Source organism: Hemitrygon akajei, chromosome 7 (genome assembly GCF_048418815.1).
Source record: "Hemitrygon akajei chromosome 7, sHemAka1.3, whole genome shotgun sequence".
NCBI lineage: Eukaryota > Metazoa > Chordata > Chondrichthyes > Myliobatiformes > Dasyatidae > Hemitrygon > Hemitrygon akajei.
The window spans coordinates 94,265,553-94,278,807 of NC_133130.1; the positions used below are offsets into that span (position 1 = coordinate 94,265,553).

General features: G+C 40.8%; 1 protein-coding gene across 1 annotated transcript in view; it reads right to left on the reverse strand.

Annotated features, from left to right (window-relative positions):
• adgb (androglobin) overlaps nt 1-13,255 on the reverse strand; it is a 219,124-nt gene that overhangs the window by 82,814 nt on the left and 123,055 nt on the right. The window contains exons 23-24 of the mRNA XM_073051468.1: nt 7,392-7,559; nt 1,078-1,216 (exon numbers count right to left, since the gene is read on the reverse strand). Of these exons, the coding sequence (XP_072907569.1) occupies nt 1,078-1,216; nt 7,392-7,559 (307 nt within the window). The remainder of the gene's footprint in view (nt 1-1,077; nt 1,217-7,391; nt 7,560-13,255) is intronic.

The following is a 13,255-nucleotide window of genomic DNA, read 5'->3' on the forward strand; positions in this document are numbered from 1 at the left end:
ACAGATCTTGTTGCAGAATGCTGGAGCAATGGCTGGAGAACTCGTTGTGAGCCAGTCGAAGCTGGGTGCCAGGGCTCTGCTGGCCATTCATTACAGCGGACTCTTAAACTCCTTGGAGTAAAAGGACTGCAGTGCAGAAGAGCCACCAAGAACATTCTGGAGGCTGCTGAAAAGGCCTCGCGGTGGCTGTGGATCTGGAGGGGGATCCGTGGATTAGTGCGCCACTTGGACACAAGTCAGGGGCAAATCACCCCCGGCTGGGTTGCCCGGGCGAGGTTGTCTTATGATTAAAGATCCGAAACATCCTACGACCGTGGGTTCATCACTGAAGCCGCATCCAAGTAGCACCAGAAGGTGTATTCTACAACAAGACAATCTTAATGGGAATTCTTGTCCCAATTATATGATAAACAGCTTTCTTGTAATTTAACAATTCTTTTGATGTAAACACTCAATGCCCATGTGTTTAAAGGTTTGCACCTTTCAGCACATGGTTCCTCGAAGGGAATTTGGCTGTTACAACTAAAATTAATAAAGGGAGCATGAATTGTTTAATTTGCTCCTTGAGATATTTGGAGAAAAAGAATCATATGGGAAGAGGTTTCCTCTACATTAGAGGAATATTGTTAATACCGGCACTTGTCTGTGAAACTGACTCTTCAGCCAATGAACACCTAATCTGGGAATGTTGTTGGACAAATCCAGTTGCAATATTATCAATACCTTTTATGGAAGACTTGTAAACATGATGTTTCAATCTGAAATTTTGATGAGAAGCCTATCATACATTGGAACATTGCTTATATCATGTAGAGCATTTTAGTGTTAGTACAATGGCTGCATTATTGAAATTAGAAATTCAGCATCTTCTGCTGTGCAAAATTTCAAAATAGTCTCAAGATTTGAATTGGATGGAGGTACCTCAAAATGTCGGACACTGTCAGCTTTTCATTGTACTCTGTGTATTTAAACAGAGTACCAAAAGAAGACTTTCTTCAATTTGCATCAATGCAGATTGAAAAGCCATAATCTTTACAGCTGCTGAGGCTACATGTCAGCCTTGACTTATTCACTTACCTGCATGAGATTTACTTTTTCTCAGTATTTCTTTTGGTGAAAAATCAAGCAAGAGGGCTCTAAAAGCAATTTCCTCCACAAGACTGAGAGAAGCATTCATAGAGTGCTGCAGGGTGACGTAAAATGCATCATTGAAGGCCTACCAGAAAAAAGAGCAAATTTGTAATAAGAATAGGCACCAAAATAGATACCCTTATTCAAATTGAATTGTGTAATGTCAATTCATTGATATCTTGCTTCATGTCTAAATATTGACATAGTTATTAGACTCAAGGCTGTAATTGCTGCCGAAGTTGCATCTACTTCTGCACGACTTCAGATTGTACCACTACCTTTGCACCATACTACTCTTTTGCACTCCTCACTATATTTATTGTTGTATTTATTATTAACCTGTATACTGCTTATTTGTGTTAAATTCACACAACCAAAGAAATTCATTGCAAGCTGGTGTACATGATATTAAGTTAACCTGTAGCTGGACAGCTATATTTACAAAGTGGGATCATGCATCTTCTAAATACTGACTTGAAGGGGGTGAATACTTTTGCAATCAACTACTTTGTGTTTTATATTTGTAATCAATTTAGATCACTTTGTAGAGATCTGTTTTCAGACTGACATGAAAGAGTCTTTTTCTGTTGATCAGCGTCAAAAAAAGACAAATTCACAATGTGGTAAAGCAACATTGAAAACTTTCAAGGGAGTGAATACTTTTTATAAGCACTGAAGCATTTACATTATTCCCACATCAATTTACCTTATTCCCACGTCAGTTATTGTGGGAATGCAATACAGTATGATTGTAATCATTTTTGAGTTGCACGACCCCACTTTGTAAATCTGGCTGTCAAGAGACAATGAATTTCCTTGGCCCTGTGAATTTAACACAAATAAGCAGCACACATGCTAACAATAAATATAGTGAAGAGTGCAAAAGAGTAGTATGGTGCAAAGGTAGTGGTGCAATCTGAACTTGTGCAAAAAGTAGTGTAAAAGTGTCAATAATGGAATAACTGAGAAATGTAGAACTAATAGTTCAATAATGTGGCAGCACCACCAGGAAGGGAATATCAGAGAGATGACTGGTTTAAAAGTTTGATAACACTGGGGAAGAAGCTGTTCTAGAGTTTAGCCATCCAGGTGCTCAAACTCTTGTAGCTCGCCACAGAAGATACAAGAAAGGAAATGAAATGGCAAGGATGGCAGGCAGCCACGACAGGAATATTAGCTTTTCTAAAGCAATGCACCAGGAAGCTGGACTAGATGAAAGGAAGTGGCAAGGCTGTGATGATCTGAGAATTGTAGGTCACAAATATTGCATGTACCAATGATGTGGTTTCTACATCAGAGATGTGTGGTATAAATTTGTCCCAGTGAAACACACTACTTGGGAAATTAGACTATTCTTCCAATATCTGTCATTATGAACTTCTGGAACAACCAGGCTTTAGTAAAGCTAATGTCTCTCAGGCAATGTAGTTTAAAGGAATGGGTGTCCTAAGCAGGTTCTGCCCCAGCTCTGGTACAGGATTCAAGTCCCCTTTAGTTTATTTGATACTCACTTATTCAGAAAGTCAGAAGGCATGGGATCCAGGGAAATTTGGCCAGGTGGATTCAGAATTGGCTTGCCTGCAGAAGGCAGAGGGTCGTGGTGGAGGGAGTACATTCAGATTGGAGGGTTGTGACTAGTGGTGTCCCACAAGGATCTGTTCTGGGACCTCTACTTTTCGTGATTTTTATTAATGACCTGGATGTGGGGGTAGAAGGGTGGGTTGGCAAGTTTGCAGACAACACAAAGGTTGGTGGTGTTGTAGATAGTGTAGAGGATTGTCAAAGATAGCAGAGAGGCATTGATAGGATGCAGAAGTGGGCTGAGAAGTGGCAGATGGAGTTCAACCCGGAGAAGTGTGAGGTGGTACACTTTGGAAGGACAAACTCCAAGGCAGAGTACAAAGTAAATGGCAGGATACTTGGTAGTGTGGAGGAGCAGAGGGATCTGGGGGTACATGTCCACAAATCCCTGAAAGTTGCCTCACAGGTAGATAGGGTAGTTAAGAAAGCTTATGGGGTGTTAGCTTTCATAAGTTGAGGGATAGAGTTTAAGAGTCGCGATGTAACGATGCAGCTCTATAAAACTGGTTAGGCCACACTTGGAGTACTGTGTCCAGTTCTGGTCACCTCACTATAGGAAGGATGTGGAAGCATTGGAAAGGGGACAGAGGAGATTTACCAGGATGCTGCCTGGTTTAGAGAGTATGCATTATGATCAGAGATTAAGGGAGCTAGGGCTTTACTCTTTGACAAGGAGGATGAGAGGAGACATGATAGAGGTGTACAAGATATTAAGAGGAATAGATAGAGTGGATAGCCAGCGCCTCTTCCCCAGGACACCACTGCTCAGTACAAGAGGACATGGCTTTAAGGTAAGGGGAGGGAAGTTTTAGGGGGATATTAGAGGAAGGTTATTTTACTCAGAGAGTGGTTGGTGCGTGGAATGCACTGCCTGAGTCAGTGGTGGAGGCAGATATACTAGTGAAGTTTAAGAGACTACTAGACAGGTATATGGAGGAATTTAAAGTGGGGGGTTATATGGGAGGCAGGGTTTGAGGGTTGGCATGACATTGTGGGCTGAAGGGCCTGTAATGTGCTGTACTATTCTATGTTCTATGTTCACTATCTGATCACCTAATGATCACTTCCCACTGTCAACTAATCTGACAGGTCCTGATACATCAACTCCTGGCCTGATCAAGCACTCTAAAACACTCAGTCTCTGATCAGTCTTCCAAGACCCTGTCCATCTCTGTATACCCATGACTGTGTTGCCACCCACATCTCCAATCTGCTAATTAAATTTGCTGATGACACTACACTGATTGCCCTAATCTCAAATAATAATGAGGCAGCCTACAGAGAAGTCATCACCCTGACACAGTGGTGTCAAGACAACAACCTCTCCCTCAATGTCACAAAAACAAAGGAGCGGGTTGTGGACTACAGGAGGAATGGAGAGAGGCTAATCCCTATTGACATCAATGGATCTGGGGTTGAGAGGGTGAACAGCTTCAAGTTCCTCAGCATAAACATGACTCAGGATCTCACGTAGTCTGTATGTAATGGCTGTGTGGTGAAAAAAGCACAACAGCGCCTCTTTCACTTCAGAGGTTGGAAGAAATTTGGTGTGGTCCCCCAAATCTGAAGAACTTTCTCCAGGGGCACAATTGAGAGCAATCTGACTGGCTGCATCACTGCATGTTATGGGAACTGTACCTCCCTCAATCATAGGACTCTGCAGAGAGTGGTGCGGACAGCCCAGCACATCTGTAGATGTGAACTTCCCTCTACTCAGGAGATTTACAAAGACAGATGTGTAAAAAGGCCCGAAGGATCATTGGGGACCTGAGTCACCCCAATCACAAACTCTTCCAGCTGCTACCATCCAGGAAATGGCACTGCAGCATAAAAGCCAGGACCAACAGGCTCTGGGACAGCTTCTTCCACCAGGCCATCAGACTGCTTAACTCATGCTGACACAACTGTATTTGACTATCCTGTTGTACATACTATTATTATAAATTACTATAAATTGCACATTGCACTTTTAGATGAAGATGTTACGTAAAGATATTTACTCCTCATGTATATGAAGGATGTAAGTAATAAAGTCAATTCAATTCAATGTTGATTTCAGTCCCCTGGATCTTTGCAACTCAGACTTTATTCACTTTCGTTCTAGTAGCAAATGACTAAACCAGCCTTTTGTGCACCATAATGCATGATTATAAATTCTGATATTTACAGAGAAGTCCTTCAGGTGTTTGCCACAGGGAAGTCATCATCAGGATCCTCCTTTTCTATCTCCTCCCATGGCTAAAGTGCTGCTTACCAAATTGCAGTCTCCTTCCCATCTATTTGGAGACACAATGGACATGACCTTCACAGGGGCCACCAACTCCAGGAGGAATGCAGCAAGTAGCAGCAACAAATGCAGGATCATTTGGGAGTTTGAGGGGCTGATTGAAAGGTGATACAGGGAGGTAGTTACATCTAAGGTATAGGATACATGTAACTGGATGACCAATAGGAGGGGGAAGGGGATAGGCAGCCAGTTCAGGGTACTCCCCTCAAAGTATATAGACAGGGGGGGTATGTAGGGCTATGGTCCAGATGCTGGTAGATGGGACTAGACAGCGTATGGTAATAGTCTGGCATTGACTAAATGGGCTGAAGGGCCTGTTTCTGTGCAGTTGTGCTTTATGACTATGATTCTAAACATATGTGGCTTTTCTCAACCTCAGTAAAGATTATGACTCACCCACTTAAGTGGGTTGCAGATCATGCTTTCCAAATCTCAAGAAATTTGTCTTCATCTTACATCAGATTTAACAAGTGATCTTAAGCAATAGTTCGAAAACTGAATCAATCACTATGCCCACTGATGTCAAGTAAGGCCATGTCATCTCACCAATATGTTTTGAAATCTTTCTTACCTCAACTCCAACAAGCTTCTTGCTGGCTTGGAATTACTCTCCCTAATAAATAAGAAAGTATTCAACCTATCTCATCACAACTCCAGAATTGCAGTCATCCCAACTTCAGTCATAGATACTGCTTGTGCTCATTTGAAGCCTGAACACCATATCACTGTCTACTTGTTTACTGAAACATATGAGAGAATGAGCCCTATCTCTAATGACTGCAAAATGAAGTTCATCTCCCAGCGTCAGACCCTATCTATCTATTAATGCTGTCCAATCCCAGAGGTCCACAATCAGACACAAAATGTATGGACGGCTTCCCAAGTCTGAGGAGCCAGCTCTCAATGAAGGAATAAAATTCACCATCATCTTCTGGGTACAACATAGCCTTTGACATTCTGACAAAAAGAATGGGTGAAGATCAAAACCTCAAAGCTAGCACAACACTCAATGGCTACCAGGCTGGTGTGATCCTTGACTGTAGCATGCTTCTGAGAAATGTACCATCTATAGTTAGCACCACAAAGCATTGGAAAGTTATTATGAACACTGTAACCACAATAACATTCAAGTTGATTTGCAGAATAAGTAAATGTATCACATTTCTCTTTCATGCCAACAATAACATAAACAAAACCTAATTATAGCCAGTCTGCTCCCATGGGTAGAACATTTAGCTCATGTATTTGTTAACAGATGCCCAAAATAGTTACTTTATATCAAGGCCTATCATGGCAAGAGGTTACAAGCCACCTTGAACAAAACTAACATCACCCCACCCCAATTCATCGGAATGCCTCAGTCATGACTAGCCAAATGGAGAAGGACCATTCAGTACGGTATTGAGAACTTTATTTGATCAGAGCAGACAGAAGCCCAGTGTAAATGGTAGAAGGACTTCATCCCATGAACTTGCTCCATCCATAATAGAATGTTCAGATCCATATTGGCCTTATCAGCTATATTGGAGCAACTACAGTAGCATCAAGAAATTCCCAATCAAAGGGTCCATATAGATAACACCTTCCTTCAACATGTCAGTTCTTCTGGAGAGCTGTTGTGAAGAAATCATAATTTAAAATTAACATTATTCAATTTTATACAAAAATTACCTATTATCTGAAATTTGTTATCCCCAGTGAGCTATGATGGCTAAGTCAATTGGTAACAAAAAAAAAACAATTCTTAATGGTGTTCAGAGATAGGGAACAAAGGCAAACAAATGGAGCTGATGTACATCTTGATGATGATTCAACTGAATGACAGATTTGAGGAGCCATGTGGTTGACTTCTGATTTTATGCTCCAACATTGATATACTTTTAAATGTTCAAGGATCAAGTAAAATGGGGTTAGTCCAGGAAAGTGGCAGAAAGTTATAAGATCAATCTTGGTCTTGCTGAATGGCGGAATGGGAACAAGTGAATGAATGTCTTACTCATGATGCCATTTATCATGTCTTAATGTCCTTATGTACAAGGCTTAGAACAATGATAAAAAACAAATAGAATGGTAGTCGAAGATCTCAGAGACTTAGCCAGAATTGTTGATTGTTAAACTAGATTTTAGTGAAAGTGGGAACATCTTATTTGTATAAAAGAGCAAAGAGAGGTAAAAGGCATGTGCATTAATTTCCACTGACATTAACTTGTGAAACGCTATGGTAACCCAACTAAATATGCTGTAAAATTAAGCCCAGAAGGTGACTAAGAAAGGAAGAAAAATAAATTATGAAGCAGGCAAAAGAAATCAACTAATGTGCATAACAGAGACATAGAGTGCTCTGTTTTCCCTTACAATCAACTTTTTGGGAGACACTTATTAATCAATTCACCTCAATTTGCTTCTCAGCCATTTTTCTATCGTGAAATTGGACAGGAAAATGTGCAAACTCCAGTTCCATTGAAGCTTTATGAAATTTGTGCTCATCACTAAAACTACTGAGTAATTTTTCTATGGCTTTCATGATGATGACGGCCTGTTGTTTAAATCGCCGACTCTCCTGTTGATTAAAACAAATCAAGAGAGTTAAATTTCTGCTGCATTATTTCATATCTCATTGGCCTAGAATAAATTCTGTGACCAAAATACACATTTATGCACTCCCAAAATACGTTCACAGAAACCAATGATAATGAATCCAAATATAATCAGTAGTCATTTTATTAGGTGTACCTCATGAACCTGGTGTGGTCTTCTGCTGCTATAACCCATCCACTTCAATGTCTTTAACATGTTGTGCATTCGGAGATGCTCTTCTACACACCACTGTTTTTATGCGTGGTTGAGTTACTGACACTTTCTTGACAACTTGAACCAGTCTGCCCATTCTCCTCTGACCTCTCTCATTCACATGGCATTTTCACCCACAGAACTGCTGGGTTCACTGGATATTTTTTGTTTTTGCATCCTTTTTCTGTAACCTCTATAGTCTGTTGTGTGTGAAAATCCCAGGAGATCAGCAGTTTCTGAGATACTCAAAACACGCTATCCTGGTACCCACAATTATTCCACAGTCAAACTCACTTATACATCTTTTCTTCCCCATTCTGATGTTTGGCCTGAACAACAACCAAATCTCTTGACCATGTCTTTTATGTATTGAATGACTGTCACATAATTGGCTGGTTTGATATTAGCATTAACGAGCAGGTGCATAAGTGTACCTAATAAAGTGGCCACTGAGTGTATTTTTACACTGAGGTTAGATTTAATTTCAGAACACATCTAGTATATATAGAAGTACAGTTTGATGCACCAACTTAACTTGTGGATATAAATTTAACCCACAAAGTTCACTTTGAATGGATAGAAGATCATATGTGATGTGTTGATTTCCACAAACAAGTTATACTCTGTTAGTATTAAATAATCCACATTGTGGGCTGAAGGGTCTGTACTGTGCTGTATCTATGTTAATCCATTGATAGAAATCTTACAACATTACAGTAACAAATCCAAATTCCTGTGGTATGAATATGAAGAATTAGAAGCAGATCAGTGATATCAGACAAAAGTGGCAGGAAACGAACCAGCTAAAATGCTGTACAACGGCTCAACATGACATGAATAAATGAGTCATAATAAAACAGAATGAAATTTTAAGTGAATCCCCAGAGATTTAAGGAAAAGGATTGAAGATTCTAGGAATTTTTGCACATGATAGGATGTAGAATACCTGATGAAGAAATGTCAGTACCCACTTGTGCTTGGATGGGAGACCATCTCCATATACAAGCCTAAAGACACAATTGATCCAATTAAATTCATGCCTCAAGCACTTCATTCAGAATTGCATGTGTTAACTAATTCATCTCCAGAAACATGATTGCACTGTTTCTGCTCTGACCTTCCATTTCACTATTCAGCAGATCCTCCCTTACCATTTCCACCACCTCCATCAGAAACCTACCAGGAAACATATATAATCCTTCCTTCCCAATTACCTTCCTAAAGTCACTGTAGCAACTTACCCCCATCTCCTTAGTTCCCACAACACCCACAGAACCTTTCTGTGTGAGCAAAGAAGCTACAATGGCTGTCCTTTTTCCAGTATCATCTGATATTGTGAGGAGTGTTCCATTTCCTATTTAAATTTGGGGACCCAGTCACATTTAGAACTGTTGGCTACCCTTCTTCCCATTTTCCTTGTTCTTCCCACTCCCTCAGTTCCTTCTGTCTCTTGTCTACTACATCTTCCCATCACCCTCATTTCCATCCATCCCTATGGATATCCTGAAGTGGGAGGGTGAGGAGCCAGAGGTCGTGGTACATATAGGTACCAATGACAAAGGTAGGAAAAGGAAAGAGGTCCTGAAAGGAAAATATAGGGAGTTAGGAAGGGAGTTGAGAAGAAGGACTGCAAAGGTAGTAATCTCAGGATTATTGCCTGTGCCACACAACAGTGAGAGTAGGAATGGAATGAGGTGGAGGATAAATGCATAGCTGAGGGATTGGAGCAGGGGGCAGGGATTCAGATTTCTGGATCATTGGGACCTCTTTTGGGGCAGGTGTGACCTGTACAAAAAAGACAGGTTGCACTTGAATCCTAGGGGGACCAATATCCTGGCGGGGAGATTTGCTAAGGCTACTGGGGAGACTTTAAACTAGAATGGTTGGGGAGTGGGAATCAATTTGAAGAGACTAGGGGAGAGGAGGTTAGTTCACAAATAGAGAAAGCTAGTAGACAGTGTGTGAGGGAGGATAGGCAGGTGACAGAGAAGGGGAGCACTCAGACTGAAGATGTAGGGGAGAAGGAAAGAAAAGATAATAAAGTTGTTTGCACCATTGGGGATAAACAGAGATTAAGAGGTGGAGAGTTTCTTAAATGCATCTATTTTAATGCTAGGAGCATGTAAGAAAGGTGGATGAGCTTAGAGCATGGATTGATACCTGGAAATATGATGTTGTAGCTATTAATGAAACATGGTTGCAGGAGGAGTGTGATTGGCAACTAAATATTCCTGGATTTTGTTGCTTCAGGTGTGATAGAATCGGAGGGGCAAGAGGGGGAGGTGTTGCATTGCTTGTCAGAGAAAATATTACAGTGGTACTTCGGCAGGATAGATTAGAGGGTTCGATTAGGGAGGCTATTTGGGTGGAATTGAGGAATGGGAAAGGTGTAACAACACTTATAGGGGTGTATTATAGACCACCTAATGGGGAGCGAGATTGGGAGGAGCAAATTTATAGGGAGATAGCAGATATTTGTAGTAAGCACAAGGTTGTGATTGTGGGAGATTTTAATTTTCCACACATAGACTGGGAAGCCCATTCTGTAAAAGGGCAGGATGGTTTGGAGTTTGTAAAATGTGTGCAGAATAGTTTTTTGCAGCAATACATAGAGGTACCAACTAGAGAAGGGGCAGTGTTGGATCTCCTGTTAGGGAATGAGATAGGTCAGGTGATGGAGGTATGTGTTGGGGAGCACTTCGGGTCCAGGGATCACAATGCCATTAGTTTCAATATAATTATGGAGAAAGATAGGTCTGGACCCTGGGTTGAGATTTTTGATTGGAGAAAGGCTAACTTTGAGGAGATGTGAAAGGATTTAGAAGGGAGTGGATTGGGACAATTTGTTTTATGGGAAGGATGTAATAGAGAAATGGAGGTCATTTAAAGATGAAATTTTGAGGGTACAGAATCTTTATGTTCCTGTTGGGTTGAAAGGAATGGTTAAAAGTTTGAGAGAGCCATGGTTTTCAAGGGATATTGGAAACTTGGTTTGGAAAAAGAAGGAGATCTACAATAAATATAGGCAGAATGGAGTAAATGAGGTGCTCAAGGAATATAAAGAATGTAAAAAGATTCTTAAGAAAGAAATTAGAAAAGCTAAAAGAAGATATGAGGTTGCTTTGGCAAGTAAGGTGAAAATAAATTCAAAGGGTTTCTACAGTTATATTAATAGCAAAAGGATAGTGGTCCCCTAGAGAATCAGAGTGGACAGCTATGTGCGGAGCCAAAAGAGATGGGGGAGATTTTGAACAATTTCTTTTCTCTGGTATTCACTAAGGAGAAGGATATTGAATTGTGTAAGGTAAGGGAAACAAGTAGGGTAGTTATGGAAACTATGATGATTAAAGAGGAAGTATTGGTGCTTTTAAAGAATATAAAAGTGGATAAATCTCCTGACCCTGACAGGATATTCCCTAGGACCTTGAGAGAAGTTAGTGTAGAAATAGCAGGGGCTCTGACAGAAATATTTCAAATGTCATTAGAAACGGGGATGGTGCCGAAGGATTGGCGTATTGCTCATGTAGTTCCATTATTTAAAAAGGGTTCTAAGAGTAAACTTAGCAATTATTGGCCTGTAAGTTTGATGTCAGTGGTGGGTAAATTAATGGAAAGTATTCTTAGAGATGGCATATATAATTATCTGGATAGACAGGGTCTGATTAGGAACAGTCAACATGGATTTGTGCGTGGAAGGTCATGTTTGACAAATCCTATTGAATTTTTTGAAGAGGTTACTAGGAAAGTTGATGAGGGTAAAACAGTGGATGTTGTCTATATGGAATTCAGTAAGGCCTTTGACAAGGTTCCACACGGAAGGTTAGTTAGGAAGGTTCAATCGTTAGGTATTAATATTGAAGTAGTAAAATGGATTCAACAGTGGCTGGATGGGAGATGCCAGAGAGAAGTGGTAGATAACTATTTGTCAGGTTGGAGGTCGGTGACTAGTGGCGTGCCTCAGGGATCTGTACTGATCTGATCCAATGTTGTTTGTCATATACATTAATGATCTGGATGATGGGGTGGTAAATTGGATTAGTAAGTATGCAGATGATACTAAGATAGGTGGCATTGTGGATAATGAAGTAGGTTTTCAAAGCTTGCAGAGAGATTTAGGTCAGTTAGAAGAGTGGGCTGAAAGATGGCAGACGGAGTTTAATGCTGATAAGTGTGAGGTGCTACATTTTGGTAGGACTAATCAAAGTAGGACATACATGGTAAATGGTACGGTATTGAGGAATGCAGTAGAACAGAGTGATCTAGGAATAATGGTGCATAGTTCCCTGAAGGTGGAATCTCATGTGGATAGGGTAGTGAAGAAAGCTTTTGGTATGCTGGCCTTTATAAATCAGAGCACTGAGTATAGGAGTTGGGAGGTAATGTTAAAATTGTACAAGGCATTGGTGAGGCCAAATTTGGAGTATTGTGTACAGTTCTGGTCACAGAATTATAGGAAAGATGTCAACAAAGTAGAGAGAGTACAGAGGAAATTTACTAGAATGTTACCTGGGTTTCAGCACCTAAGTTACAGAGAAAGGTTGAACAAATTAGGTCTTTATTCTTTGGAGCGTAGAAAGTTGAGGGGGGACTTGATAGAGGTATTTAAAATAATGAGGGGGATAGATAGAGTTGACGTGAATAGGCTTTTTCCATTGAGAGTAGGGGAGATTCAAACAAGGGGAGATGAGTTGAGAGTTAAGGGGCAAAAGTTTAGGGGTAACACGAGGGGGAACTTCTTTACTCAGAGTGGTAGCTGTGTGGAACGAGCTTCCAGTAGAAGTGGTAGAGGCAGGTTTGATTTTGTCATTTAAAAAAAAATTGGATAGGTATATGGACAGGAAAGGAATGGAGGGCTATGGGCTCAGTGCAGGTAGGTGGGACTAGGTGAGAGTAAGCGTTCGGCATGGACTAGAAGGGCCGAGATGGCCTGTTTCCGAGCTGTAATTGTTATATGGTTGTATGGTTATACAATGAACCCCTTCTTCATACTACAAACCTTTCAATCCTCTCATCTTCCTGTTCATCTCTCCTCATTCCCTTTGCCTCAATGTTCATCATGGCTTGTAGTTCCTGCCCACTCCCCCTCCCCCCACCTCTTAAAGGTGCCATGCCTGCCTGAACCGCTATCCTTCAGTTGATCATGAAATATGAAGATCATAGAGTTGATTTAAAAGTCCATTGCATAGAGGGAAGTTACATGCTGCAGATTGCAGTCAGCATAATTCCAAAGGGGTATATTTAAAAAAAAATATTTGGAACAATTGCCTGCAGCTCACAGAAAATTGCAGATGATCAGCAGCACCATTTTGATTAGGAGAAGGAAACCGGAGGTCCATGAGCCAAATCTCATCGTTGGATCAGAGGTGGAGAGGGTTATCAACTTTAAATTCCTAGGTGTTACTATTTCGGAGGACCTTTCCTGGGCCCAGCACTTAAGGGCAATTATGAAGAAGGCACGGCAGTGCT